We start from the raw sequence: 26,363 nt of genomic DNA on the forward strand, positions 1-26,363 counted from the left end.
GAAATCTCCATCATGAACACTCCAGATGATTCCAAAGCTCCAAGATCCACACTTTGGAAATCACTGGCTTAGAGCCCCCATGGCTCCCTCCACCCATCCTTTCAAATCACCCATCTCCCAGACCAGTGGTTTACAATTGTACCCCGAAGACCGCTAAGGTGACACAGAGATGTTCCAAAAGCCCTTATAGGGGAAAACGGTTGCCAAGCCAGGGGTTTACACACACACACACACATCCTTTCTTCCTAGATTTAAAAGATTGAAAAGGGTTCCATTAAGGTCTGTGTTGTTTTTTTTTTTTTAACTCCACTGACACACACATCCCCAACCAAGCCTACCGTTGGGATGAGGTGTACGCTGCTGAAGTCGCTCGCCTGCCTGCAGCCATATGGCTCAGCGGGTGAGTTAAAAGGCCATCTAATACCAGCTCTGTCCTCCACGTGCCACAGGGTGGTGAGGTCGAGGCTGCACCGGACCTCACAGCAGCACAGGGCCGAGGAGCCGGGGGCCTTTGGCTTTCAGAGAAGGGACAAGCTGGAGGCCCCGGTGAGAGTGCCCTCAGCTTCGGCACCGACGCCCTACCCATGTTGGTGGGAGCCCAGAGAGTGAGGCGAGGGGCTTGCACTGGGCAGGGAGGCAGGATCCAGAGAGGACACTACTTCACTCAGACCAACAGAGGCCTAGGGCCCCGTCGGGGCTTTATTTGACACCACTTAGTTTCAATACAAACAGTCCAGAAAGAAAGTCACATCCCTTTGGGTGAGGGGGTGGTGGGAACAGTGGTCTGTGTTGCTTGGGACCTCAACCCTCAACCACGGGGTGGGGCGGGCCCAGGCTGCCGGCACGGCAGGGGACGACGGCACCAAGGATGACAGTGTGTGGCCCAGAGGGGTGAGACCTGCAGCTCTGTAGGTGCCTCAAGCTCTCAGTGGTGGGGTGCTGTCCAGGCCCCTAGACCCAGATGATGCGGAGGAAGAAAGCTGAGCCCCAGCAGCCTGCCTTCTGTCCCTCACGTCCTCTGCTTTCTTTGCCAGCTTTACACTCACAGCATCCAGAGCAGAGCACAGGGCAGATGAGACCCACCATGGCCACCAAGCACGAGAAGAAGGGACAGAGTCTCAGGAGGGGACAGAGAGTCCTGTGGTCCACAATGGATGGTATGGGAGGACTCCAAGACACCCAGGAGGAGAAGTAATCCTCCAAGTGATCACTGTAAAAAGGGGCAGTGAGACAGGAGAAGATCACTCGGGCCTCCAGTCTGATCCCAAATGAAACCTTTCGGTACCAGGTAAAGTCTCTAGCCCTCAGTAAGGCCCAGACGAAGGTCCTTCCCCTCCCCTGCCCTCTCCTGGTGCCCGGAAGAGACCCCTGGAGCAGCAACAGCAGCAGCCAAGTCCAGAGCCTCCCTCCCCTGGGGGCCGATCTACAGCAGAACTCTTTCTAGACCTCCCTGCTGGCTCCAGAGGACAGGGGCCAAACCCCCAGACAAGCTGGAAGGATCCTAGAGCCAGCCAAAAAGCCTTATACTTTTTACCTTCCCTACTCGGGGAAGGCCTGGACCCAGGATAAGCCATTCTGAGGGAACTCCCTCCCCTCACTCCCAGTGTGGCAGGACAAGTGAGCAGCAGCTTTAGAGGCAAGACTGGATTAACAATAATCTAGCACACAGGGGTGGGAGTGTGAGAAGAAGAGAATACAGGGCTCAATCTCCAGGCAGAGGTCTGGGGCTGATACTGCCCATCCCTCACCCGAGATCCTCAAAGGCCACCCACTCACACACCACAGGTATAAAATAACAATTCCTCCCCAGCTTCCACAAGGCAAGCATCCCAGGCCTAGGAATCATGAGGTTTTTGCTGCTGTCACCACCATATGTCTGAGCCATGGAGCCTGGATCAGTAGGAACCATAGCGATCCTGGGGATGGGGAAAGAAAAAACAAAGTCAGAGTCTCTAACCTGCATCAGCTTTCCAGCGTGCACACCCTCCCCCAACACACCCCACGGGACTGGGGTACTGGCAGGCGGGGGAACCAGGCACCAATCTCACCCTGGCAGAGATTGTTTTCTATTTTACTGTGACCCAGGAAAGGGGTTGTGGCCAGATCCCAAGGGGGAAACCCTGCCTGATCTCACAGAAGCTGGAGAGGGAGGAGAAACAGTACAGATGACAAGAGTGGGGGAAAATCACTGCAGACATGGCATCGTCTTAGGGAGAGGCCCAGCCCTGGTACCAAGCTCAAAGGAAGGAAGCTGCCCTTCAGGAAAAGAAAATGCTCTCTCGGGCTGAGGGCTACCGTGCAGCTACGTCTGCATCTGGTGGAGAAGGCCAACTTCCAAGCGTCACCCTTCGGTCTCCTCCCACCCCAGGTCAAGCAGCCCCAGCCTCACCTGCAAAGAATTCATCACACCATTGGCCAGCACGGCCATCTTCCCGGCCACAGACCTGACACCCTGCTTAAACTGGGCAATGTCAGCAGTGGGCAGCACGTTCCCCAGAGACACACTACCTGTCAAAGCAAGGGAAAGGGTGACCCAGAGCCCAGCAGGAAGCCCGTCCCAGTCCAGGGGGCCCTCCAGCTCTGCTCGCAGGCTTCGCTTGGCGCCTACCTGCTCCATGAGCGCCATCCATGTCCCCAAAGAGGTCCGAAGAGCTGATGGCACTGCTGCCTGAGAGCCGCTGTAGCCGGGACCTGGCTTCATGCTGCGGTGAAGGAAAGGCAGGGCCTCGGGGCCTCTGGGCCAGTGACCCAAGAACTCATCCAGGCCCAGCCACCCTGGTGCCAAAGCCCAAAACAGTAGGGAAGAAACTCTGCTTCTACCTGCTGCCTCCAGGCTCAGGTAAGCGGACAACTCTACTTACCTCAGTATCCACCTCCCGCCCAAAGAACATGTCAGATGAGATGGCTTTGGCTCCTGCAAATTTCTGTCGTGCTTCACTCGACTCAAGGCCTGAGCTCCTGCTTTCCACTTCCCTCCGGTTTGTGACTCTGAGGGGTGGACGTGGGACAACAGCTCTGACTCCTCCCATTGCTACCAGGCAATAGTATCACTATAGCATTACCCCCCTTTTACTCTCAAAAGCATCCCAGTGTGGCTGAAAAGGTGTACGGTCACTCCCACCTAGCACTGACACAGACACTGAGCTAGGTGTCTTATAAGTTTCATTACATTTAATCCTTATGGCAGCTCTGAAGTCATTAGTTATGTCCCCATTTTACAAATGGATTATTTGCAGATAATTTATCAGTTAAGGACTACCCCGATTAACATGGAATATGCTTTTAAAAAATTACTAGATGAAGGCCAGAGACACATAATCCTTGGGAGGTCAGAACTGAAGCATAAAATCAGGCTCCTCCTGCCAGAGAAATGGACCTCAAGCACAAGAGGCTACTAAGCTTCCTGCGATGGTAGAGCACAGCTCAAACCAAAGCCTGATTCCTGCACTCTCTAATCTGGTAGCCACTAGCCACATGTGGCTATTCAAATTTATTCAAATTAAATTAAAAACTCAGTTCCTCAATTAACCCTAGACACTTTTTCAGGACTCACTAGCCACATACTTGGTGGCTACCACAGCAAACGGTGCAGATACAGGACACTGCCACCGTCACAGAGCATCCTACTGGACAGCTGCCCTAGAGCACTCCACCTGTCTGAAATGGGCCGGATGCTTGAGACAGTCACTTCCGGCTCCTTCTCCTCCATCCTGTCCATACCCCAGGCAGCATCTGTATCCCAGCGGGAACCAAAACTCTCCCCCAAGGAAAAGGGGTTGTCCTTGTACCTGGGGAGACAGTACAGTGGCTCAGAGAAGCTTGATGAGGAACATGGTAGCCAAGTCTGCACCCCAACAATAGCCTTACTTTGGGGGTCCAGAGGCGAAAGTACCAACATCGTCAAACAAGTCCAGCTGTGAGCGGGAGGATTTTGCACTCACTGGGGTTTCCTGCTCGATCACCTGCATCTCAGACAGCACCGAGTGGGAGACAGAACTGTGGAGAAAAGCAGGAGTGAGCATCAGTGTCACTGCACAAGAGAAGATGCCCAGGGCTTCCCTGGTGGCGCAGTGGTTAAGAATCTGCCTGCCAATGCAGGGGACACAGGTTCAAGCCCTGGTCCAGGAAGATCCCACATGCCGTGGAGCGACTAAGCCCGTGCACCACAACTACTGAGCCTGCGCTCTAGAGCTCACGAGCCACAACTACCGAAGCCTGTGCGACTAGAGCCCGTGCTCCGCAACAAGAGAAGCCACCGCGATGAGAAGCCCACACCACAACGAAGAGCAGCCCCTGCTCGCTGCAACTACAGAAAGCCCGAGCGCAGCAACGAAGACACAACGCAGCCAAAAATAAATAAAATAAATACATTTATTTAAAAAAAAAAAAGAGAAGAGAAGATGCCCAGCTGCTGGCAGAAACCTGGGTTCTCCTTCACTGAGCACCACCCAGAACCTTCTTCCCCTGACTGTGCCCAGGGCTGGGCAAGACCCAGCAGGGAGTGCCAGCAACTGTGCTAAACTGGAGAGCACTCCTCACCTGTCAATACATCAGCTTTGTTTTCTCGAAGTAGGGTTTCCCTGACAAATGACTGTTTGGCCTGTTTTAATTTTAACGATAACGTGCACCAAATAATAGTGCTTTCTGGCCTCAACTTGCTGCACCATAAGCCACATCCTTCACCAAGATAGACGCATAAAACAAAAAAGATGAAAAATGCCCCAGAACCAGGGAAATGAGTCTAATGGCATCAAAGGATGAGTTCTTAATTATCCCATCCTTTTTTTTTTTTTTTTTTTTTTTTAAAGAAGAAAGCATTTCAAAGTAGAGAGTCTGGCCTTACGCACTAAAACCTGGATCTGCTATTTGGTTTCCCAATGAGAAGAGGCATTGAATTTGGCAGCCAGTACCAACTCGTGATGCCTCTCTTCCCTCCTGTGTTAAATAAGCTCCACAGAAGCTTTTAATGATTAATTTCATTTAAATAAATTCATTAAAAAATATCTACCACTTTTGGTTGGTGGTACTCCAAGGAGTGAATATTTTGCAATAGGGTTTTAAATAAGGTGGGCTGGGTTTAAATGATTCTACTGCAGTACAAAAAAGAAAAAAATGTTTTAAATATACCCTTTAATCCAGTCATTCCTGTGACCAAACAGGGAAGAGGAAAGTCCTTTTGGGATAAAATTTTGTCTCCCTGATTAGCTGTGGGTTACACTAGTAGCACACAGACTAAAAGGGAGTAACTTAAATCCAACTGGCCATGTCCTGAAAGATTAAGTAGAAATACCCAGCTGTATCTTCTTCCAGAGAAGTAGAGCATAATGGCTACAAATACTAAATATGAAATCAAACAGTTCTATGTTCAAAATCTAGTTGTATCAATTACTAGATTTTTGGGCTTTAGGCAAATTGCTTAACTGCTCTGAGTCTCAATTTTCTCATTTGTAAAAAGGGAAAACAGTTCTGTATAGGACTGCTGTGTTTAAGTAAATAAGGCCATTGGCGAAGCTCACGCCCCATGGAAAGGAGCAGACACCACTTAGCACAAGCTCACTGTAGCCAGGATTGCTCACCCTGGTGCTGCCAGATATTCCAATTTTTAAGAGAGATAAAAAATCTAGTATTACTGAAATCTCTAGACGCTAACTCTTATTGTAAAGAAAACAAAATGCATAAGAGAACTGGTTAGCAGCCCTTGTTCTTTTTTTTTTTTTTTTTAAGAAAACCACAGCAACATAAACCCAGTGGTCCTAAAACAGGAAGGGTACCACCCAACCAAAGGGCATTTGAATGTCTGGGGGTATTTCTGGGTGTTACGGTATCTGGTAACACTAATGGCATTTAGGGGACAGGTATTAGGAATGCTGAAAGCCCTGCGATTCTTGGGAAGCTCCTGAGAAAACTGTCCTGCCATTCAAAGTGCCGTTAGCACCCTTTTTAAGAAACACCACCCTAGAGACTTCCCTGGTGGTCCAGTGGTTAAGACTCCATGCTCCCAATGCAGGGGGCCCAGGTTTAATCCCTGGTCAGGAAACTAGATCCCGCATGCCGCAACTTAGAGCCCACATGCCACAACTAAAGATCCCGCATGCCGCAACTAAGACCCGGTGCGGCCAAATAAATAAATAAATAAATAAAATTTTTTTTTAAAACAAAAGAAAAAGAAATACCACCCTAGTTTCTTGGACATATCAAAAGAGCACCTGATCCTGTGTTTCATTCGTTCAACAAATACTTAGCGAGCATGTACCTACTATGTGCCAAGCACTACACTAGGGGCTTGAAGACAATAAGCAAAGTCATCTATTCAGCCTTGGAGGAAGACTAAGCCTAGAACCCCAAATTGCTGGGAAGAACCTCCAATGGTTCCCAGGGGAACAGTGGCATTTCCCTGCCACACCCCAAAGCTGAGCCTCACCTTCGGGACACGAGTCCCATGCCCAACCTCTCTGCCTGCTCTCGCTTCTTCCCTTCCAGATTCTGCAGCTTCTTCTCCTCCTTCTTACGGTCAATCTGAAGCTCCTGGTAGGCCAGACGCATGGAGGCAACCCTTAGAGGGAACAAACGTGTCAGAGGCCGGCACCACCCCGACCTGTCCTACCTGCCCACCCAACCCCGTAAGCGCTGGGCCCCTGTGGCAAACACTCACACGGACTCCTCGGCCTGCTGCTTGGCATCAGCCGCCTGCTGCTCACGGAGCTTCTCTGCCACCTGGGCCTGCCGCTCAATCTCGCTGAAACTCTGGCTGCTCACCTTCTGGGCCCCTAGGCCTTTCCTGGCACCCAGCTGGCAGAATTATGTGATGAGAGCTTTGCCAGCCACAATGCCTTCTATCCCCTCCCTGGCATGGAAACACCCACAAGGAAAGGGTTCCTTCTTAAAGTTTACTGTAAAAAAAATAGGAGCCCCGTCAGCATGGTGGAGAGGGAGAACAGTGGTTCTGCTGGAGCTGAGCCTCAGGTGGCCCACACAACCCCAGCGGAGGCCTGGGGGCCAGAGGACAACGGCTAACGCTACCAGGCCCGGGATGTGCCAAGCACTTATGTGCACAATCTCACTGACTCCTCCCAGGAGCCCCTTAGAGACAAGCATCTTGACAGTCCCTCACAGATGAGGTGCAGAGAAGCTAAGCACCTTTACCAGTCATACAGCCAGTAACTGGTCAGGTCAAAGGGGGAACCCAGGCGCCTGACTCCAGCTCCTAACCACTCTGCCATACTGCCAATCCCCACCTACCCCTTTCTTAGCTGCTGCTGGCTTCTTCTTGCCAATGAGGGAGGTTTTCAGTTCTGTGTGAGGAAGAGGGTGGGGCGTGAGCAGAGACAAAGGGAGGTCAAAGGCAGCAGCTCAGTCCACATCATGCAGCTTCCTGGCAAGAGCTTCTACAAAGAACAGCTTCAGGCAGGGGAAGGCAAAGCTGCCACCACCAGCTCCAACCAATGGCGTCAGGACGTCCAAGCCAAGACAGACGAGGTTAGAGGAGGTTACTGATTCCCAGCCGATGGACCTAAGAACCTAGACCTGAAGCACCAGAGACAAAGTCCCTGACCCAACACGAACACTGCCAGGCAGGGGCAGCACCAAACACCAGCCTTGGCTCCTAGAGCAGGGGGAGGGCGTGCAAGGGGCTCCCCAAGCAGCTGTTGGTTACCTCTGGCAGGAGGAGCCCCTTTAGGTGACAGATACATGGACTCTGGAGAAAAACAGACTTGTGGCTAACAGGGGGTCCCACCTCAGAGCCTCCATATAGCTCCCAAGCCCAAAGGCCTCTACAGAGCCTCACTCCAGACCAGGCCATGCCCAGCCTTCCCATGGGGTCAGACTGACGGTCATTCTGCTGGCTTCCTGCCCCAATCCCCAAAGGTCGACAAAACAAACCAGGGCAGCAAAGGGACTGTTCACCCTGAACTAAGTCTGAAGGACATCAAGAAAAGAGTAGAAAAGAGCTGAAAGGCCAGGGACTGGCCGAGAAAGGACAATGTTGCCTCCAGCCATTAACAGCTCAGAGTTGTCCCCCTTCTCATGAAATGGACCAGACAGGCCAATCCTGCCTCAGCCCCCAGGGTTAGGTGTCCGGCCTCACGCTGGCCAGCCCCAGCCCCAGCCCCAGAGGCAGACCCCAGGCCTGGGACACCAGCCGCCAAGGGCCTGCCCTCAAGTCCTTGTGGTCGATGTTGCAGCCACAACTTCAATCCCAAGCCCCACTCCAGAGAGATCAGATGCTCAGTCTCCTGGGACCTCAGTCCACGTGATCAGGCAGCAGCAGATCTGAAAAGAACCCCCGAGGCCCACCCTCTCCCAGGCACCCCACACCTGCCAGCTGGCATACTGACCCAGAGAAGCTTTGGGTGAGGTGCCAAGCAGCTCCATGTTGGGGCCGTGCTCCGGCTCTGTGGACGCAATGATGGGAATCAGGTGGGAGACTCAGAACTTCCTATGACCTCCCCTTAAGGGAAGTGATGGGGTAAAAGTAGGAGCACCGGCTTTCCTCAGCTTTCTGAGGCCACCAAAATAGAGAAAGAATGCCCACCACCTCCTCCGAGGGACTTAAGTGAATCCCAGCCCACCCAGAGATAGTAGGAGACCCCTCACTCCCATTACCTTGGCCAGGTGTCCCATTCCTAGCCCCAAGTCCTTTGCCAGGACCAAGGCACATAGTTGGAATCTGGGCTAAACTCACGTGCCAGGCCACTGCTCTCTGCAGATGGGGTTGGCTGCTGGGTCTCTGATGGGTCCGTGGCTGGTGCATTCCAGGCAGGGGGCTGAAAAGCCAGATGACAGAAGCCTTGATGAGCCACCATTCCTGCTGGCAAAGAGCGCCAAATACCTTGTGGGTACAAGGCCCTACTCCAAGCCCATGAGGAAAGAATACTGGAGGTCAGCAATCAAAATTATAGTTGCTATTCACTATGGAAGAAAGCAGCACAAAACTAGCAGCCACCTCCACCCCTTCACTATTTACTTAGAGCCAAAACCCATTCCCCTAATTTAATAATCACATCGGGCACTCACCATGTGCCAGGTACAAGTCTAAAGGGTTTTTACATGTAAATATGTTTAATTATCACAACAAGCCTATGAGGTAAATACGTTCTCCATCTTAGAGACTGACCTTAGGTGTCTTAGCCACCACACTAGAAAGACTAAATAGAGGAGCAGGGATTCAGAGTCTGACTTCAGCACCCAGGGGGTGGGAAGAGGGGAAACCTCCTCCCAGGGGTAGGTTGCTTGAGAGGGAATCCCTTCATTGTGCCCAAGCACAGTGCCTTTCTCATAGGGGAAGAATCCAGGAAAAGTTATCTGGGGTTCCTGATACCTCAAGCCTTTAAGAAGCTTCTCGTACTCCCTACCACCCCAGCTTATAGGGGTGTGTTCCTAAGGAGGGCCACATTGCACCCCTACTCATGGGAAGAGGAAACACCTGAGTCTATCCAGCAGTGGGCCCCAAACATTCCCTGTATGAGGTATCACACCAAGGCGAATGGAATCCATGCCCATGACCGTGGGCCTTGGCCTCAGTAAGTAAACCACCTGTCAGGAACAACTGTGGGAAACGTTCCTTGCGGGCACTCACTTGAGTGTGTTCCGAGAAGAAATCAGAGTCCTTCTTCTCTGGGGAGTGACTGGGAGCACTACTCATATTGTCTATCCAAAGCTGGAAAGAAGACACAACTGAAACACAGGACTCTGAATATTCCCCGTTACCCCACGACCCCGGCCCGGGAGAACAGGCACTTACATCAGTGCCATGCCTAGCCAGGGCCGCACTCCCCAGCTGCCGGATCTTTTCCCGGTACATCTGGGCAGCTCGGCTATTATATTTGGTGTTGGCATCACTGGCTATACATCCATGTTGGCGGAAGAAGGCTGTCTGGTGAGCAAAGAAGAGAGGAGAACATGCTACAGGTGATTCTCCCCAGAGCAAAAGAGGCACCTCCTTCTAACAGTCTGGTTATTACTTATACAGGACAATACGCTCTATTGACACCTGCAGTTTTTCATAAAGTTCCTCAGAAACTCCTACAAAAAACACAGCCTCCCATCCTCTACGATGAATGACTGAAGCCCAGACCTCACTCAACTCTGCCTGAGGACAGCATGCTGTACCCACTCTGCCCATCCTTCATCCAGGCCCACGAGACCCAGACAACTGTGGAGGCCCCAACTCCCTTGGCCTCTCCCCCCAAGAACGTCTGTCCAGTTTAGTTTGAATCCAAAGCTCCTTTGAAAAGAACAACGACCAATCTCCAAGTTTAGAGAATAGTGTACAGTGTTGCCATAGACCAGAGAATCCTCTGAACAGAGAAACTGAGAGGGCCTCCAAGAAGTCACTGTAAAGTCAGTACCCAGGCAGGAGAACGGGGGCAGGAGGATGGTAAGGAGGAGCTTTACCGCATTGGCATTCCCGCCGACCTGCATACACCTCAGCTGGAACCAGTTCCAGTTGGAATCCAACTCTGTGGACCTGTGTGCAAGGGCTGTGTGTCACCTACCAGCAGGTTCCAGGAGACGCTTCCCTGGCAGACCCACACCTGTCATTTGGCCTCGGGCTGCAGTAGGCACCCTGGAAATATTCATCAGCCACCTCCCTGTTTCCTCCACTCTACCCTGTCCAGGAAAGCTTTGCTCTTCATTCATCTAACCCAAAAGGTACTAATTATTTTCCAGATGCGAAAGGAGGTCGAAGCTTGGACTCGGCCTTTCCCTTAAGGACAGCCACAGTCTCGCTCCAGTGCATCAGCAACAAGAACAACGCAGATAACTTTTCCCTGAAACTAACGCTTGGGAGTGTCGAGTTTGACCACCAGGAAATAACGGAGTTTTGACCCAGACGCGGAGACGAACCGCCTGTGTAACAAGGGGCCCACGCTGGCGGCTGCCTCCCGTGAGAAGCTGGCGAACACCAAACTCAGGGCGGTCCAAGTCCAGGCAGCCACTCTCCCCTGCTGAGCACCCAGTCCCGGCCGACCGCGAGGAGACCCCACCTGATGAAGCTGAGATGGACGCCCAGGGAGCGATGCACCCCGGAACAGTCAATGCACAAGAACACACCGTACGTGATGCTGGCCCAACTCGGATTCTTGGCGCCACAGTCAAAGCAGGCCTGGGTGGAGAAGGAGATGAGCGAATGGTCAGGGGCCCCGAGTCGAGGCCGGGCGCTGACACCCCAGGAAAACAGCCCGCGCCGGGCCCTCTCCCTCCCTCAGAAACCAGGGGAGCCGGGAGAGTCCCTCTCGGCCGGCGCCGGGCGCCGCGCGCCTCCCTCTCACGCACCTTGTTGGTCGGAATTGCGCGAAGCCTCTTAAAAAGGGTCTGGATCTCTGTCTTGCTCGGCTCGGCCGCCATTTTCTCTCCTTCCCAGACACCAGCGCGATCGACGGGTCCCGTCACGGGCCAATCCGCGTCCGCGAAGGCGGCACAGTGGGTGGGCCTCAGCGGGGGCCGGCCCGCCGAGGGGTGGAGTGATTTGTCCCGATCTGGACCAATGGGCGGCGGGCGGAGCTGGCGCCGAGACGTCAGCGTCCCGGGCCCCACGAGGTCGCCCGAATCCACGCCGCGCCGCGCCGGGGCCAATCCGCAGCCGGGGCGGGGCGACGGCCGGCCCACAGACCCAAACCTCACCGCAGAGCCGCCCGCAGGCCCCGCCATCCCCAGAAGGTGGAGGCACCTCACAGAAGCGTGGGTTGCGAGGACCCGCACACGGCCCTAGCTCAGGCCAGTTCCCGAATGGTGAGTAATGATTAACAGTCCTACCAAGCAGTCGTAGTCCCGCCGGCCTGGACTGGAAGATAAACGGGCTGGGCTCCCGCCCGGCTCAGAACTCAGCCCCCAGTCTCCACCAAGCCTGGATGGCTCACACCAACTCTGATCTCGAGTCCCTTCCACCCCAGGTTACTTCGGTGGACTTCCACCCCGAAGTCCCAGAACAGGTACCAGGCTGGCAGACCTTCGCCCAACCTCCGCCCCCCCAATATAGTCCAGGCCCACGACCTCCCCTCAGTGCCTCTCTCCAGATGCCCTCGGCAGCCTGGCAAGGGTGGAATAGCGAAACAGATGCACACAAGCCTGTTTTGTTTTGGTTTTTCTTCCAAGTTTAATACACACTAGAACAAGCCACAAAAGAGTGCTGCTAGCCCAGAACTACACTCACCCCAAGCCAACCCCAGGAACCCCAAAACACAGAGATCAGGAACTGCGTCCACAGCTCCTGGGGAGACTGGAGGACTCTTGGGGAGGCCCAGGCACCCCTGGGCCCTTCTGTCACCTCCTGACCTCCCCATCTTCCCCTCAACCTAGACTCAGTTGGCCCTTCCCTACCAGTCCCTTCTTAGACACAGGCCCCTCCCGTTCCCTGGGTCCCAGGACTTCCTCCCTCCTCAAGGGACAGAGGGGCAGCAGGGGCAGGATGGTTCAGGGCCCTCAGGTCCGGCTGTCCAGACAAGCTGGCCTCTGACCCAGGGTGGAGAAACGTTGCAGAAGGGCTGCCAGGGCAGGTCAGGCCCCCACACACTCCACGTAGTTGGCAGGGTACAGGCCAATCCTGCCACTCTGCAGCTGGCCCTGACACCAGCCCTGCTCATCCTCCTCGCTCATCTTCAGCAGCTCCTCCCCTGCGAGAAGGGGAATTGGTCACTGGCAATTGTCCTGGCCCAGCCCCATTCCTGCAATTGGGTCAAGGACTGAGGGGGAGGGGGTAGTCGGAGAACCCAGCTAGAAGAGACCTGGCTCAGGCAGAGGGAGGTCAAAGTCAGCCACTCCACCCCCCACCCTGAGTGCAGCAGTCAGGCCCCAGCTGATGACTTTGAGAGGCAGATGAGGACTCCAAGCGGACACTCTGACTCCTGGGGGCTGGACCCAGAGCAGCCTTAAGAGTCAGAGAACTGGCCCTTGATAAGTGGATGTCTGGCTTCCCTTTTCCACAATCCTGCTCAGGCTAGTAAAGGGGCAGGGGAAAGGGGTGGAGGGGCTGAAGTCTGGAAAGGATCAAGAAAGGAGTTCCAGGGTACCTGCTCGGAAGCTCAGCTCATCAGCTTCCTGGCCCGCGTAGTCATAGAGTGCCCGCACCCGGACCCCAGTAGCAACCTTCCGGGGGTTCTCCTCATCTGACCACTCCTCATCCTGCCCGCTGCTAGAGAGGGAAGGACAAAGGGGCAGTCTCAGGGCACAAGGAACATGAGCAGAGAGCCTAGGACTCAGGGCCAAGGGCTCACCTCCTGGAGGAACCCAGGGAGAGGCAGATGGGGAAAAGCTGCAAGATTCTAGCCTGACCTCGGCCATGAATGCCTGCAAGCTCAGGCACACTTCCTGCCGCACAGAGCTGACATGAGCAGTAGATGAGAGGGAATGCGGGAAACGCCAGGCAAATCTAAACCACCATAAAAACTGGCATCATTACAACTCATAAGCATGTCCTAAGGTACCTGGAACCGATTTTCAACCCACTTCAGGTGTGACGGGAATGAAGGGAAGGGACAGAGGAAGGAGGGCAGAGCAGGGGGCAGAGCTGCTTCCTTCCCACAGCCCGAATCCTGGCTCTCACCCTGGGGACCCCAGGGACTGGGGTGGGGATGCAGCGCCATCTCTTGTGGGTACGATGCTGGTCAGAGTAACCTCGTCAGGGCTCCGGCCACCCTTCTCCTTCCGGCTGATTGTCCTCTGTGTGTCCAAGGACCACTCCTGTGGGGACAGCGTTCAGGGTCAGGCGGGGCTGCAGGCTCTGGTGGCTGCCAGGACCACCCAGACCACCTTGACCTCCTTCATCCCAAGCCCCAGCCTCCCTCCTGAGGTCCAGGCTGAGCCCAGTGGGAGCCCACCCCACCTCCCAGCCCCAGCCTGCCTGGAACACGTACCTCAAACTGGGGCCAGTTCATGGCCATGCCCGGCCCGTGGGTGCTGCGCCACCACCGCAGATCCTCCCTGTCGCTGGCTGCCTCGATGCCCTGATGCAGGTCTCGGTGGAGTTCGTGGAACCTGTGCCCCAGGCACAACCCTCAGGCTGGGAAGCCCTGGGCCTCTGCACACCCCGATCTCATTCGGCCCAGCCAGAGCCCAGGGGAGATGGAGGAGACCCAGCATCACCCAGATCTCCATGCCCACCCTGCAGGCCGTACCTCTCACTGCTGGAGAGGTCAAGGTGCTGGTGTAAGGTGAGCAGCATATCCTTGAAGAAGAGAAGCCGCTGGCGCTCGGCAGCCTGGCAGGTCTCGAAGGCCTGCTCCATGTCCTCCATGTAGCGTGGGGTGTAACGATGCAGCTCCACCAGTGTCTGCTCGTACTGGGTTTTCATCTGGGTGGGAGAGGAGGGGGTCTGGTGAGGACAAGACCTTGTACTGCTAGTATTTACTGAGCACCTGCTGTGGGCTAGGCACCAGGGTCCCAAAACCTGGCTCCTGCCCTCAAGGAACCCCAGGAGCCTAACAAGGGGGGTGACATTCAGGCACGGCAGCTTTAAGAGTCTGGTGGAGAGTGAGATGAGGTCAACCTACGGGGAGCAGTGGGAGAAATCAGAAGAGGCTTCCCGGAAGAGGTGGAAACTGAGCCGCACCTCAGAGGACAGGGAGGATGTCGATGTGCAGAGCTGGAGGAAGGGCGCTCTGCAGGGTAGACAACGTGAGAACTTGTCCCAGGTGGGACACTGTGAAAGGAAAGGAGCTGGGAAGTTCTCCGCAACTGCGAAGATTATCCCAGTGCCCGAAACCACACCATTTCTCTCCTGAGTAAAGCATCATCTTTCTCAGGTTCCTCCCTTAACTGATAATCTGGAGAGAAGGTGGCAGGTGAGGATGAGAGCAATACAACTGCTGGGGACGGGAAAAGGCACTCAGGGAGCCCTGACCTGGGCCGGCCCAGTCCCTCAGCCAGTACCTTCTCCGACTCCTTGGAGCAGCGTTCCACCCGCTCCTGCAGCTTCCGCAGCTGCTCCTGGGAGACGGCGCTGTCTGCCTTCGCGTGGCTCTCCCGAGTCTGGGCTGTCTTCTCCTCCTTCCGGGCCGCGTGGTAGCTCTTCTTGGAAGCCTCGACCTGGCACACACACAGGGACCACTCTGGACCCTGCATGCCACGCTCTGGCCCCCTCTAGCCCCAGGCCGACCCAGGAAGGCGTGTGCCTCTGCTGCCCATCCCGCCCAGGCTCACCTCCTTCAGCCTCTTCAGCCAGGGCTTCTGGGCCTTGCGGAAGCCGTCCTCGGCAGCCCGGCTCTCGCGGAAGCCGCCCAGCACAGGCCGGTGGAAGGCCCCCCGCTGCCAGGCGCGCACCCGCTCGCTGTCCTGGCCCTGCAGCTTCTCCCGCACCTCCAGGTGCAGGGCGCTCAGCCGCTCGGCCGCAGTGAAGAAGGCATGCCAGGCCTTCTCCAGCGTGCCGTACTGAGGGCCTGCAGGGAGGGAAGGGGCTTGGGCTGGGCCAGGGATGCCCCTTGCAGTGAGCCCACCCCCTCTCGTCGGGTGCTGCTCTGGGTGCCAGACATGGAGCAGAAGTGCAAAGATGAACAACACATAATGTCAGCTGCTGCTCACTGAATACCTAATCTGTACCTGGACAGACGAGATCTCACTGGATCCTTGTCTCATCCACCATTGTGAAGACAGTGTCACAAACAACATGGAACAAGCAAAAAGGCAGCCCAGAGAAGTGAAATTAATTGCCCAAAGCATTACGGCTACAATTGGAGCTGAAATTCAAACCCAGGTCTGTGGTATAATCCACTATACTCTATTGCCTCAGAGGGAAGAACTAATGTCCGTCCCCAAGGAAGGCAGCTTGTTTGGATGGAAAGAGCTCAAGCTCCTGAGTCAGAAGGCCTGGGCTCAAGCTTTAGTTCTTCTTAGCTGTGTGACTTCAGGCAAGTCACTTAGCCTCTCTGAACTGCCACATTCTCCTCTGAAAAATGGGTAGAAGAAGATCATCTCCATTATAGGGTTGTTAGAAATATCAAAATGACTCATGACGGTACTTTGGGAACTCTAACAGCACAGCTGTAAGAATAACCAGGAGGATCGTCTCGCTTTAAAGGGAAGGCAGACGTGGAGGCCTCGAACTTTTCCACGAGAGGTGCAAAAAGAAGCTGCCTTGCCTGGTCACCCCACCCTCGGCAGCCCTCTTCTCGCAGTGAGGCCCAAGCACAGGCTCACCCTTCTCCACGGAGCCCCTCCACTTGCGGGCCCATTCGGCCAGCTGCTGGGCATAGGCCTTCTCGATGCGGGCGCGCTCCTGGAAGCAGCTGACCAGGTCCCCACACAGCCGATGCCCATCCTCCACCCGCTGCACCGTCCGCCTGTAGTTGCCGGCCTGGGGAGGATACGAGAAGGATGGTGTCACCAGGGAGAAGCCCCCGTCAAGGGCCGGGGCTGACAGCTAGGCTCCTCCCTTGGACAGATGACTGGGCCCAGAGAGGGGTGAGCATTTCCGTGCCACCCCCAAACCTGGGACCCAGCTGCTCACCTCCCAGAAACTGCCCTCTAGGGCCTCCCCTCCAGCATCTTCCTCTGGAGCCATGGTGTCCCCGCAGCACGGAATGGTGGCGGTTAGAGCTGTAGAGGGCAGAGGGGTAAGCAGGGAAGCCAGACACACACTTTTGGGGATAGGAAAAGACCCTCTCCTATCCCTGGCTTTTGCCCCCCACTGCCATCCCCACTACCCAAGGAACTGTTAAAAGCCAGGACTTAGCAGGCAGGGGTCTGGAAGTCCCCAGGAGGGCCCAGGGTGGGGGCAAAGATGGAAGTTTCAAAGCTTCTCCTCTCACCCTGGTCTGCCCTCCCCACCACCTCACTCCATGTACCTGGGGCCTAGAGCTCACTTCAGGGACCTGGGTGTATCCAACTCTCAAAGCTGCCACTGTGATTCTGCCTTGGAGCTAACAAGAGCAAAGCAGGGGGTGAGGGTGGAGCTGACAGTGTCCAGGGCGGTGCCCAGCTCCCCCGATATAGCAACTGCTGTCAGAAGCGCCAGATTCCAACCAGGAGAATGCTAGTCGGGTCACATGGTCCAGCTGGGGATTACATGGCCGGCGGGGGTGGGTAGTGGGCAGAGAGCCTCTCACTGCCCCAACCGCAGATGAGACAAGAGGATGCCTGCCCAAGCCAGGGCTCTGTGGCCTCTCCTTGAACAAGGCGACCCTTTACCAGACCAGGCCAGGTCAGAGGGTGCCCAGCCACACTGCGGTAGCTCCCCGTGCTGGGAAGAGCAGACTGGGAGCCAAGAGGCCTGAGTCTTATCTTGGCCATGAAGCTTGAGCAAGTGCATTATACTGTCCTCTCTTAAGGGGCTTCAGCTCCCTCCTAAGATGGAAATTCCGCCTCCTGGTCTGCTTCTGTGCCAGGGCTGGTACAAGACTCAAACCAGGCAATGAACAAGAAATGTGAGGGGCCCGGCAGTCACAAGGGACACTCATCCTGCTCCACAGCACCCACTATGAGGTCCCAAAGGGCTCCGTGGATAATGAGTAACTCAGCCCCACCCTCAAAAAGCCCAGAGTATGGGGCAGCACGGGGTGTCAGACAGGTGATCAGCCACTTATGACAGTGTGCTCCAGAACTGCGGAGGAGGACAAGGCAGATTCCAACCCCAGAGCCACCACCCCCAGGGGCTAGAGGACACAGTGGCATGCAGCCACTCCCCTCCTGTCTCTGGGCAGGGTCTCAGCTGTCCCCAGCATCAATTCAAGCCCCTAGAAGGAAATCACTTCCTCTTCTGAGCAAGCCCAAGGGACACCGCCAGACCCAGGAGGATGGTGTGCTTGTTGCTCCCAAAGCAGGGCTCTATCACAGCACCCCCCAAACTGATAAATCCCTCCCCTTCCTTCAAAACTCAGAGTGAGGCGCCTTCTCCAGCCCCCTGCCCATTCCTCCATCCCCAGCTCCCACTCCTCTCTCACCCCTTTATATCCCACTGGGTCGTGACTACAGGACAGGATCTGTCCCCAGTCACTGGCAGAGACTTCCTGAGGGTCCAGTTTGTGTTTCTGCAGGCACTGGAGTTAGTTAGTAGCTGAATGAAAAAACAAATGACATCCACCTGAAGACCAGGAAACCCACTGGCTAGAGCAGCTTTGAGAAAGCATGGCCTGAGTGGGCTTCCACCACTCAGCTAACAGGAGGGAGAGCTCAGGCCTACAGTGGAGGTGCCTGGGCCCGGAGCAGGAGAGGAGCAGGGCAGCTGGCCCCACCAGGGTCCTCAGCACTTCCCCTTGCTTCCTCTTGAGGCTGTCCCACTTACCCAGAAAGGACTTGCCAACCAGATGGACAGAAACCGAGCTGCAGCTGTAAATCCCAGGGCCTCAGAGCTGTGTCAGTCAGGCATCCAGGGGCCTGGGCCCCCTGCCTGCTCCAGCCTCTGTGCTCCTGGCTCCCGGGAGAGCTGCCCCCCACCCGTTCCCTCTCTCTGGCCCCAGAACAGAGCAAGCTGTGTGTGCAGGGCTGGCACTGCTCCCTTCGGCCTCCCAGAGCAAACACAAGCCCAAGCCCCAGGCACAGCCAGGCCCCACTGCCCCACGGGACCTAGCAGCAGGGGTGGGCCTTGTGCCTTGGCCCCTGCGGAGAAGGGCCAGCACCCTGTGCCTCCTGACCCCAGCAGAGACCCAGATTGGTCCCCAGAACACGTTCCGCCACAGGCAAGCGCTCAGAAAGCAGATAATGAACCTTCCCAGCTCAGGGAGCCAGCACCTACTGGGCTGGGGCAAGTCCTCTGGGGCTTGGCAGGGTCTTCTCACAGCTTGCTAAGCCAAGGTAGGGAGTCTTGGAGTTCAGGGAAGAACCCACTCCCTTACCTGAGGCTGGTATGTACCCCCAACCAGACCAGCCCCCACCCTTTCCAGGAGCCGGGGACATGCCCCTGGGAGGGAGCACTGCTGCCCTGCCCTGCCCATCCTCTGTCCTGAGGCACAGGCTTGGCCTCAGGACCTCTTCTCCCAGCTGCCCCTCCCGATCCGTCCGCAGCCCGAGGATTTGAAGGCACAGAAGGGGCCGGTCGACTGGTCCAGAGAGGGGTACTTGGGCAAGAGCGACTGGAACCAGCAGCCAGAGAGGCCCGGGAGGCTGGGGGAGGAGGTGGCGCGGGGAAAGAAGAGGAGGCAGGGCCAGGGAGGGGCATAACAAAGGGGCGCTTTTGGAAACCCGACCTGCCGCCTGAGGTGCCTGCTCCCTGATGACGCGCTCCAAAGCCGGAGCGCTCACACCAAACCTCGGAGGCCAGGGTCTGCCGTCTCTAACCTCAACCCTTAAGGACGGCTCCCTTCGACCTGGCCCTCTTGCGGGCCCGGCGCTGCACGACCCGGAGCCCATGGAGCCCACGTGGAGCGGCCGGGCCAGGCCTAGCCATGGAGGCTCTAGCTAGGACTTCTTGGGCAAACTTGTTGAACTTGGTCTCGGCGGGGGTGGGGCCAGCCGGTCATCGCTGAGGGGAGGGGGCGCACCCAGCCTTGGCCGGTGCGGCCTTGAATTCCGGATGGTTGCCCGGGGTTGCGGCCCCAAGAATTGGGGCCCTTTGCTAAGGGCGAGGGGTCGCTGGGGAGTAAGGCCCCTACTGGGGTCCCAGGGCGGATTGGGGCCTTTTAGGGGCCCCAGGAGATGGTGTGGCCCGCCAGCCCCGACGCCTCCCTCTCCCCGGCAGGTCCCCGCCCGGTGCGCGGCGCCGCAGATAATACACCCCTTCGGCTCGGCGGCAGCTCTTGCTGTCCTCCCGCAGAGCGCGGTGGCCGGGGGCTCCCGGGGAGGGAGTCACTGCCATTGCAAACTTCAGGAGCGGGAGGAGGAGAGGGCGTGCTCGAGCCGCGGCTCCCGCCGCCGCCTCCCCGCCCCGCCCGGGCAGCACTCACCGCGTCCTCCCTGGGCGCCTCGGCGGGTGGGGGTCCGGCCACGCTCCGGCCCAAGTCCTGCCGCTCCCGGGCCGGGTCCGCCGCCTCCCGGTGCGCGACGGGCCCTCCCCCGGGAAGCCCAGCCCCCGGCCCCGCCCTCTCCTCGCTGCTGCGGCCGCAACCCCACCGGCCAGCGGCCGGGGCAGGGGCTGCCGGCATAGCAGCGACCGGCGCTTCCCTGGGCGCGGGTCGTGGGGTCTCGGCTCCCGCCTGAGAAGCGCCAGGGCCGACTCCCCAGGGTGGCACCGCGTGGCTATAGGGAGTCAGATTTCGGCTTTGCCCCTCCCCGGCCTCCGCAGAGCCTGGGAGACCGGTGGAAACGCGAAGGGATCGGGCCTGCACTGGCTCCCTTTGGAGGGAGGCCTGGGGGCTACCCTGCCTTACTCTTTTTGCTAAGCACACCTTTCTTAACTCCCACGAGGCTCACAACCATCCCCTTGTAAGCATTAGGAGTCCCATTGTATAGATGCAAAAACTGAGGCTCAGTGACCTTTAGTAGCTTGCACAGTATCTGTAGTCGGGCGGGGTCGGGACTCTAAAGCCGTGCCCTTTCCTTGCACAGCCCTCCTTTCCAATCCAAGGGCCCATTCTGAGGACTGGGCAGACAAGTAGTGGAGGTGGGGCAGAACGGCACGAGCTCCTCCCCCTCCGTGTTCTTATTCCCAGATTTTGTACCACGATTCATTCTTAAATCCCTTCGCCCCTCCACCCCCTTTGTTAGTAGATCTTTGCAGATCGCCACGATGCCACTCCCCTGCCCCTTAATAAATCCCTCTTCCTCACCCCCTTGCCCCCCACCCCGGGATTTTTCGGAGCCTGTCCATCGGTTATTTATATCCACTGGAGCGGTCCAAGAATGTTCTGAGGCTGAGCTAATCGCCACCTGCTCGGTCTCCCCGCCCCTCCCTCTCCCTCCTGGGCCCGGTGACCAGGCGGTCTTGCCCTCCGCCTGGCAGGCGGGAGGGAGCGCAGGTCTGCGCGGTCCGATGCCGGGGGCACTCAGAGGGTCTAGACCGCGCACATAGCTGGCGGTTGCGAACCCCGCCGCGCGCTCCGAGGAGTGCGCCCCCAGGGGACCGCGCGGCGCTCTGGGAAGCCAAGAGCCACGCTGTTCTCTTTCCAGCACGTACTCTTCGTCCTCACTCCCCGCAAGCCCATCCCACCCCCACTCCCCGAGGAGTGCGAGTACGTGTGCACGGATTTGTAAACGGCGGCTTTAAAAATAGCAAAACTATGTAGTTTCTAAATCCGGGAGTAATCACGGACGCGTTCTTTGTGCAGATAAATCCGCTCGTAAAATGGAAAGGGGCCCTGAAGAGAATGGCGGGTAATTTCAGGTGGTAATTTTAGCCGCTGAGGGCTGACTCGCTCCGCAGTCCTTGTGGGAGGGTGAAACCGCCTGTGGGGCACCCGAGACAAGCCGCGTTTGGCCAATCGTAACAGAGTAGTGGATCCTGGCCTTGGCGCTCTCAGGGTGCAGCTTCTGAAACAAGTTTCAACACCCACTCTCTGTTGGGGCTTGGACAAGTCCCTTTTCTCCATATCTCTGTTTCTACCTCTATGAAACATGACAGGTGACTGGGCTGACCTCCCAAACGGGCATGTGCCCCAGCCAATTAATGATTATAAAACGACTGCAAATGAGAGGAGCTGAGGTAATATCTAATGACAGCCATACTGTTTTGTATTATTCAAAATCAGTTAACATCCCACCAAGTGCCTGGGGGCTTTAGGCACCTGGTGAGAAAGTGTGAAAACACAAGAATGAAATTAATTACAGGAGCCACCTATTAAAACCCTATTAAAAATAAAGACTGCAAGCCAGGCTCTGGGATCTAGGGAAGCCAGGCCACAGAGAGACTCAAAACACAGGGCTATTCATCAGACCACAAGGAGAAGGGAATGCGGAGTGGAAAACATCTGGCTTCCCTTGGGTTCAGATCTGGAGGCAGAGAGCACAAATGTTGCCGCTGATCTTAATTTAATTGCCCCTAAGGTACTGTAGGGAGAGAGGAAAAAAAAAAAAAAAAAAAAAACCCGAGCATACTGAGCTGTTTCAAGGGTGAAAGGAGACAGAGCTGACCTTGGAAAGCCAACCCCATGCTAGTGCTGCCCCGGTGCTCAGATTTCTGTGCTCTGCGGCCAGAGCCCCTACACACTCACACGGCTCCATCAGTGAGGTACCCAACTTGAACAGAGTTCAAGATGAGATGCCCAAGGTCAGAGAACTGGATAGACAGAAACCCAGAAGTAGCTTGGCCCGGGGCACCAGGTGGCAGGTTGGTCCAAAGCCCAAGTTCACAACATTCACAGACTCACTCACCTTGAGTTTCTGGAATGTCCTAACCACTGTACCTTCATGTGTTTATTTATTCATTCATTCATCCAGTTAAGAAAACATTTAAATGTTTGCTTTATGCTAAGCCCTATGCTGGATGTTGAATACAAAGATAAATAAGGCAGAGTCCTAAGGGTATGACAATGATACAATATGGACAGGAAGTACTCTGGGAAAACAGAAGCAGAAGAGACCACTCTTCACCAGGTGATGACACTTGACTGGTCTTGATAAGCAGGAGTTAGTCATGTGGAGAGGCATTCTAGGCGGGAGCACCTGGGTGTGCCAAGCCCCAGAGGTGTTCGCATATGACTTGGTGACCCAGCAATTCCACTTTTCGGTATCTACCGTAGACAAACATGTACAAGTCCAGAAAAAGGTACAAGGATGTTTGCATATAGTATTGTTTGCAATAAGGGAAAAACTGGAAACAAATGTCCATCAAGGGGGCAATGGTTGAGGGACTTCCTGGGTAGCGCAGTGGTTAAGAATCCGCCTGCCAGTGCAGGGGACACAGGTTCAATCCCTGGTCCGGGAAGATCCCACATGCCTTGGAGCAACTTAAGCCCGTGCACCACAACTACTGAGCCTGCGCTCTAGAGCCCACGAGCCGCAACTACTGAAGCCTGTGCACCTAGAGCTCGTGCTCCACAGCAAGAGAAGCCACTGCAATGAGAAGCCCGCGCACCCCAACGAAGAGTAGCCCCCGCTCGCGGCAACTAGAGAAAGCCCGAGTGAAACAAGGAAGACCCAACACAGCCAAAAGTAAATGAATAAAATAAAATTAATTAATTAATTTTTTTAAAAAAGAAGGCAATGGTTGAATAACCTAAAGTCCATTCATGCTCTTGGATATAACTAAAGCACAGGGGAGGTAGAGATGTGCTCTTATATGAAAACCTCTGAGACACTGTTGAAGAAAAAGCAGAACACTCGAAATATCCAGAGACTATACACCAAACTGATTTTGGTGATTCTCTCTAGAGAGAATTGGTGAGGGAGAGTTTTGTAATGTTTGAAAATTAACAATGAGAATGTACTTTTGTGTAAAATATATCATTAAAATAAAGAGTTTTGTTTTAGGAGATAGTGATGGGTCTTATTGTCTGAAACGGTGCTGTCCAAATAGAATTTTCTGCATTAATGAAAACATTCTATAGCTGTGCTATCCAATATGGTAGCCACTAGCCACGTGTGGCTATTGAGCACTTGAAATGTGGCTAGTGTGACTGAGGAACTGAATTTTATTAATTTATTTTTATTTATTTTATTTATTTATTTTGGCTGCACCAGGTCTTACTTCCGGCACGCAGAACCTTCGTTGCGGCATACGTGATCTTTAGTTGTAGCATGCGGACTTCTTAGTTGCGGCACGCGGACTCTTAGCTGCGGCATGCATGTGGGATCTAGTTCCCCGACCAGGGATCAAACCCGGGCCCCCTGCATTGAGAGCATGGAGTCTTACCCACTGGACCACCAGGGAAGTCCCTGAATTTTAAATTTAATTTAATTTTAATTAATTAAAAATGTATCCGCTACGTGTGGCCAGTGGCAGCTGTATTGGACAGTTCCCGGCTAGAATATCTAGAACATTGAGTTCAGGATGGGGTAGAGGCAGATGGAAGATGTGGCTGGAAAGATGGGTTGGGATTGAACGGTGATTTGCAAGATGGGCTAAGGAGTTTGGGTTTTATCCTATAGACAGTGAGGAGTATGAATGGAAGTGACTAGATCAGATTTATCCTTTTAAAAGATAACTCTGGCAGCCCTTCAGAGTGTAGATTAGAGCAGGCAGAGGGCTGCAGGCAAGGTTTATCTCCTCCGAAGGCTGCTGTTTGTCTCTGTGGCCTCTGGACATTGCCCCAGCATTCCAGATGGGCAGCTGAGTAAAGTACTCTGATTCCACAGCTATATTTTTCAGATCTCAGGCAACCCCAGGTGGGAAAACTTGTCTGAGTTATTGAGAAGGGTTAACCTCAATGGGGGAGGCTGTCTCTGGGTTGGAACACAGGAAGAACAGCAGACAGATGGCATTAGAGTGAAAATGTGTAGCAGGTTTCAGAGCCGGGACGTAGAGAGTTTCTCCAGGGTCAGGAATTTGCCCGGGGCAGATTCTTTGGAAGGTACGGTTGCATAGTCCATGTTTCAGCTCCACAGGCAAGGGTTCTGCTCAGGAGGCCTGCCCTGGTTCATTGGGGCCCTTCCCTGAAGTCCACTGGGGACCTCCTTTTTGGTGAAAGAGGAGTTCTAGTGGGGGATCCATTAATTTAGCTGACTTTCAGGGAACACCCACTATGCAAGACACGATGCTGGGTGCTTGGTCCAGTGCAAACAAAGCAGACATGGTCCCTGACTCCATGGGGTTTCCCACTAAAGTCAAAGGCCTGAGTACATAATTACAAATTGTGATATGTGTTTTAAAGTGTAATAAAAAAAGATAAGTGCTATGAGAGAATAATAACAAGGGGAACATAATTTCAATTGGCAGAGGGTCAGAGAAGATCTCTCTCAGGAAGTTTAAGCTTCTCTACCCCGTAAGGGCCCAAAAGACCCAAAAGACAAATGGAAGTTAGCTAAGTAAAGAGGGAACCTAGAAAGCAGGATTCCAGGCAGTAGGACTGATGTGTGCAAAGTCTCTGAAATGGGAACTTGACCTGGGAAAGAAGGGTAGAGTGGATAGGGCGTGGTGAGTGAGAGGGTGAGAGGGCCAGGGTGAGGTAAAGAGGGGCAGGCAGCACCCAGACACTGCAGGCTTTGTTTTATTCTCAGTGCAGAATTTAAGCAGAAGAGAGACCTGAATGTCTTTCTGGATGTTGTATGAGGAATGGATTAGAGCAGGGGATCAGCAAACTGTAGCCTGGATGACCCACAGGCTAAGAATGGTTTTTATTTATTTTTTTTTTTTTAAAGAAGGATACAAGTCATCCTTTTTTTAAAAAATTTATTTACTTTATTTATTTATTTTTGGCCACATTGGGTCTTCATTGCTACGTGCGGGATTTCTCTAGTTGTGGCGAGCGGGGGTTACTCTTTGTTGCGGTGCACGGGCTTCTCATTGCTGTAGAGCATGGGATCTAGATGTGCGGGCTTCAGTAGTTGTGGTTCGCAAGCTCAGCAGTTGTGGCGCACGGGCTTAGTTGCTCCACAGCATGTGGGATCTTCCCAGACCAGTGCTCGAACCCGTGTCCCCTGCATTGGCAGGCGGATTCTTAACTACTGTGCCACCAGGGAAGCCCTAAGAATGGTTTTTACATCATTAAATGGTTGAAAAGAATCAAAGGAAGAAGAATACTCTACGTGTTATGTGAAGGTTTTAAGGAATTCAAATTTCAGTGTCAATAATTTCAATTATTTATTGAAATTAAAATTTTCAATAAAGTTTTATTAGCACACAGCCACGCTCACTTGCTTACAAATTGTCTACGGCTGCTTTGGCACTGCAGTGGCAGAGCTGAGTAGTTGCAATGGTGATTGCATGCCTGCAAAGCCTAAAATATCTACTATCAAGCCCTTTACACAAAAACTATGCCGACTCCTGGATTAGAGGAAGACCAATTAGGAGATTGCTGTAGTCATCAGGTGCAAGATGATAGGGACCTGTTCTAGGTGGTAGCCGTGGAGGTGCTCAGTGCATGGACTGAAGTATCCGGGGGAGAGAATCGGTACAATTTACTCAAGTGTGGATGGTAGGGGGGAGAGACATTTCAAAATGACACCCTCTAGGGACTTCCCTGGTTGTCCAGTGGATAAGACTCCAAGCTCCCAATGCCGGGGGCCGGGGTTCGATCCCTGGTCGGAGAACTAGATCCCACATGCATGCCGCAACTAAGAAGCCTGCATGCCACAACTAAAAGATCCCGCATGCCGCAACTAAAGATCCTGTGTGCCGTGACAAAGATCCCATGTGCCGCCACTAAGACCTGGTGCAGCCTAAATAAATAAATAGATAAATAAAATAAATATTAAAAAAAAAGACTCCCTCCCATGAGTTTGGAGGACTCAGAGTAGGACATTAGTGGGGCACTTGACAAAATTTGAATAAAGTTTGTTCTTTAGGTAATAGTGTCATTCCTGTTCATTTCCTCACCTTGATCATTGTATTGTGATTCTGTATGATGTAACATTTGGGGAATTAGGGAAGAGTATGTTTAAATTCTTTGTTCGGACTTCCCTGG

General features: G+C 54.4%; 2 protein-coding genes across 7 annotated transcripts; both read right to left on the reverse strand.

Annotated features, from left to right (window-relative positions):
• Positions 1-659: 659 nt before the first annotated feature.
• Positions 660-11,394, reverse strand: ARFGAP2 (ADP ribosylation factor GTPase activating protein 2). Of its 2 annotated transcripts, XM_059931528.1 has the most exons (17): positions 11,278-11,394; positions 10,989-11,107; positions 10,396-10,468; positions 9,743-9,874; positions 9,578-9,658; positions 8,684-8,765; positions 8,337-8,393; positions 7,655-7,696; positions 7,240-7,292; positions 6,653-6,789; positions 6,422-6,553; positions 3,868-3,996; positions 3,654-3,788; positions 2,862-2,988; positions 2,609-2,702; positions 2,390-2,508; positions 660-1,916 (listed from the first exon to the last, which is right to left on the reverse strand). In XM_059931528.1, exons 1-17 carry the CDS (start codon positions 11,347-11,349, stop codon positions 1,896-1,898), a joined length of 1,605 nt encoding a protein of 534 aa, XP_059787511.1. In that variant the 5' UTR covers positions 11,350-11,394; the 3' UTR covers positions 660-1,895. The 2 variants fall into 2 exon arrangements, with proteins under 2 accessions (XP_059787511.1, XP_059787512.1); XM_059931529.1 differs by lacking the exon at positions 7,655-7,696 and having other exon boundaries at positions 11,278-11,393.
• A 678-nt stretch (positions 11,395-12,072) lies between these two features.
• On the reverse strand, positions 12,073-19,901 carry PACSIN3 (protein kinase C and casein kinase substrate in neurons 3). Of its 5 annotated transcripts, XM_059931533.1 has the most exons (12): positions 19,812-19,867; positions 17,874-17,960; positions 16,779-16,853; positions 16,442-16,530; positions 16,132-16,288; positions 15,139-15,374; positions 14,869-15,024; positions 14,115-14,290; positions 13,854-13,974; positions 13,544-13,680; positions 13,011-13,132; positions 12,073-12,614 (listed from the first exon to the last, which is right to left on the reverse strand). In XM_059931533.1, exons 4-12 carry the CDS (start codon positions 16,493-16,495, stop codon positions 12,499-12,501), a joined length of 1,275 nt encoding a protein of 424 aa, XP_059787516.1. In that variant the 5' UTR covers positions 16,496-16,530; positions 16,779-16,853; positions 17,874-17,960; positions 19,812-19,867; the 3' UTR covers positions 12,073-12,498. The 5 variants fall into 5 exon arrangements, with proteins under 5 accessions (XP_059787516.1, XP_059787517.1, XP_059787515.1 ...); XM_059931534.1 differs by lacking the exon at positions 17,874-17,960 and having other exon boundaries at positions 19,812-19,901; XM_059931532.1 differs by lacking the exons at positions 16,779-16,853; positions 17,874-17,960 and having other exon boundaries at positions 19,812-19,897.
• Between the last annotated feature and the right edge of the window lie 6,462 nt (positions 19,902-26,363).

Source organism: Balaenoptera ricei, chromosome 8 (assembly GCF_028023285.1).
Source record: "Balaenoptera ricei isolate mBalRic1 chromosome 8, mBalRic1.hap2, whole genome shotgun sequence".
Classification (NCBI taxonomy): Eukaryota; Metazoa; Chordata; class Mammalia; order Artiodactyla; family Balaenopteridae; genus Balaenoptera; species Balaenoptera ricei.

Coding starts and splice junctions, on each gene's coding strand:
- PACSIN3 (XM_059931531.1), bottom strand. CDS start 19,278: ATGGGCTCCGGGTCGTGCAGCGCCGGGCCCGCAAGAGGGCCAGGTCGA. Junction 13,133..13,543: donor CAGTCCCTGGGGTCCCCAGG/GTGAGAGCCAGG, acceptor TTCCCTCTCTAG/CAGCGGGCAGGATGAGGAGT. Junction 12,615..13,010: donor TGAGCTGAGCTTCCGAGCAG/GTACCCTGGAAC, acceptor CCCTTCTCGCAG/GGGAGGAGCTGCTGAAGATG.
- ARFGAP2 (XM_059931528.1), bottom strand. CDS start 11,349: ATGGCGGCCGAGCCGAGCAAGACAGAGATCCAGACCCTTTTTAAGAGG. Junction 7,293..7,654: donor AGGGGCTCCTCCTGCCAGAG/GTAACCAACAGC, acceptor TTCCTCACACAG/AACTGAAAACCTCCCTCATT. Junction 3,789..3,867: donor TTCGCCTCTGGACCCCCAAA/GTAAGGCTATTG, acceptor CTGTCTCCCCAG/GTACAAGGACAACCCCTTTT.